Source organism: Empidonax traillii, unplaced genomic scaffold, assembly GCF_003031625.1.
Source record: "Empidonax traillii isolate 1590-97213 ecotype Southwest subspecies unplaced genomic scaffold, ASM303162v1 scaffold1099:size633499, whole genome shotgun sequence".
NCBI classification, from domain to species: domain Eukaryota; kingdom Metazoa; phylum Chordata; class Aves; order Passeriformes; family Tyrannidae; genus Empidonax; species Empidonax traillii.
This window is the reverse complement of record NW_020956292.1, coordinates 417,321-418,622: the sequence shown is the minus strand read 5'-3', so window position 1 is coordinate 418,622 and position 1,302 is coordinate 417,321. Positions and strand designations below refer to the sequence as shown.

The 1,302-nt window shown below is 45.8% G+C and overlaps 1 protein-coding gene across 1 annotated transcript in view; it reads right to left on the bottom strand.

Annotated features, from left to right (window-relative positions):
• The window catches only part of LRMP (lymphoid restricted membrane protein), a 38,555-nt gene that overhangs the window by 6,376 nt on the left and 30,877 nt on the right, over positions 1–1,302 (bottom strand). The window contains exons 27-30 of the mRNA XM_027904899.1: positions 1,104–1,180; positions 904–976; positions 121–175; positions 8–35 (exon numbers count right to left, since the gene is read on the bottom strand). Of these exons, the coding sequence (XP_027760700.1) occupies positions 8–35; positions 121–175; positions 904–976; positions 1,104–1,180 (233 nt within the window). The remainder of the gene's footprint in view (positions 1–7; positions 36–120; positions 176–903; positions 977–1,103; positions 1,181–1,302) is intronic.

Genomic DNA, 1,302 nt, shown 5'->3' with positions numbered 1-1,302 from the left:
GACTTACCTCCACTTCCTTCTCACTAGGGGATTCACTGTAGGATAAGAAGAAGAATCATGTGACACTCTGCAGCTTTAAATTCATACCTGCAGCTGATCACTCGAAGTCAAAACACTTACGGCTCGTTTTGCTTCGTTTTGTCTCCTTTAATGCCACCTGCAGTGGATGAACTCCCTGACAAGAGAAAAAAAAAAAATCAAAAAAATCTTTCAGACAAAAGTTGAGAAACGACCTCCCCAAACCAACCTGCGAAAGTCTTTTGAGTTTCAACAGAAGCCACTGAGAAACATTTCCAGTGTTCAGCTCTTGTCAATAAAAGCAACTCAGGGTGTTTTGGGTGTGAGACAGCCCAGCTCTGCCACTTGTACAAAGCCCCAAAAGTTATTTGTTTAGATGGCTTCAACTGGCATCTTATTAGCACAGGAATGGTTAGTGACATGTTTTGGCTTGACGATTTTACATGGCATGCAAAATCAGTAGCTTTTAGTGGGCCTCAAAGGCCAGAGGTGAGGGGACTAGAACAGGGGAGATGTCAAAGTAAAACCAACATCCTGCTTGTCTATATTGCACATAGCACAGAGATGCTGCTTTACAAATCTTTGGGGAGAGCAGCTGTGCCAGAAGTTTTTCAAGCATCCCAGCTCCTTTGCAGCTCCTAAGAACTTTTCCCTGCTGTCTAGAGGAACAGAGAGCTGGTTGGACCAGTATCTGCAGAAATCAGATTCTGCATGACACCACTGTCCTTCTTTCCACTGCTAACCCATTTTGATCTCCTTAAAACAAAACCCCCTTGTAATTTTTGGTGTGGGACGGGCAGCTCCCTGCCCCTCTCTGCACAGCTCAGGTGACCAAGACTTGTGCCCCAGTGGGTGATGTGAGCGTGTTCAGCAAAAACCTCTTACCTTTCCTACTGGGAGCCACAGCTGGTGCTTCCTCACCCTGCTCTTTGTTATTTTTCTTATCCTGGTCCACCTCCTAAAGGCTCAGCAGAATAATTACAGCAAGGGATCAGCCACAGCACCACTGGAGGAGGCCTGTCCCCTCCTTTGTCACAGCTCAGCCAGACCAGTTTTGGTGTCTCGCTGCCAAACAGGACTCTTACCAGGTCTTGCTTTAAAACATTTTGAGGTGCAGGTTTGTGTTCCTCCAGCGCGGGGCAGAATTCCTTCTTGAGGGGTCCTGTGGAGAAACATTCCCAAAAAATCAAATATAATGAATGAATGAATACAGTAAAATCCCACCAAGCTGCCAACACCCAACATATAACCCATGGGCTAACAGGGCTAGAAAACAAAAAACAA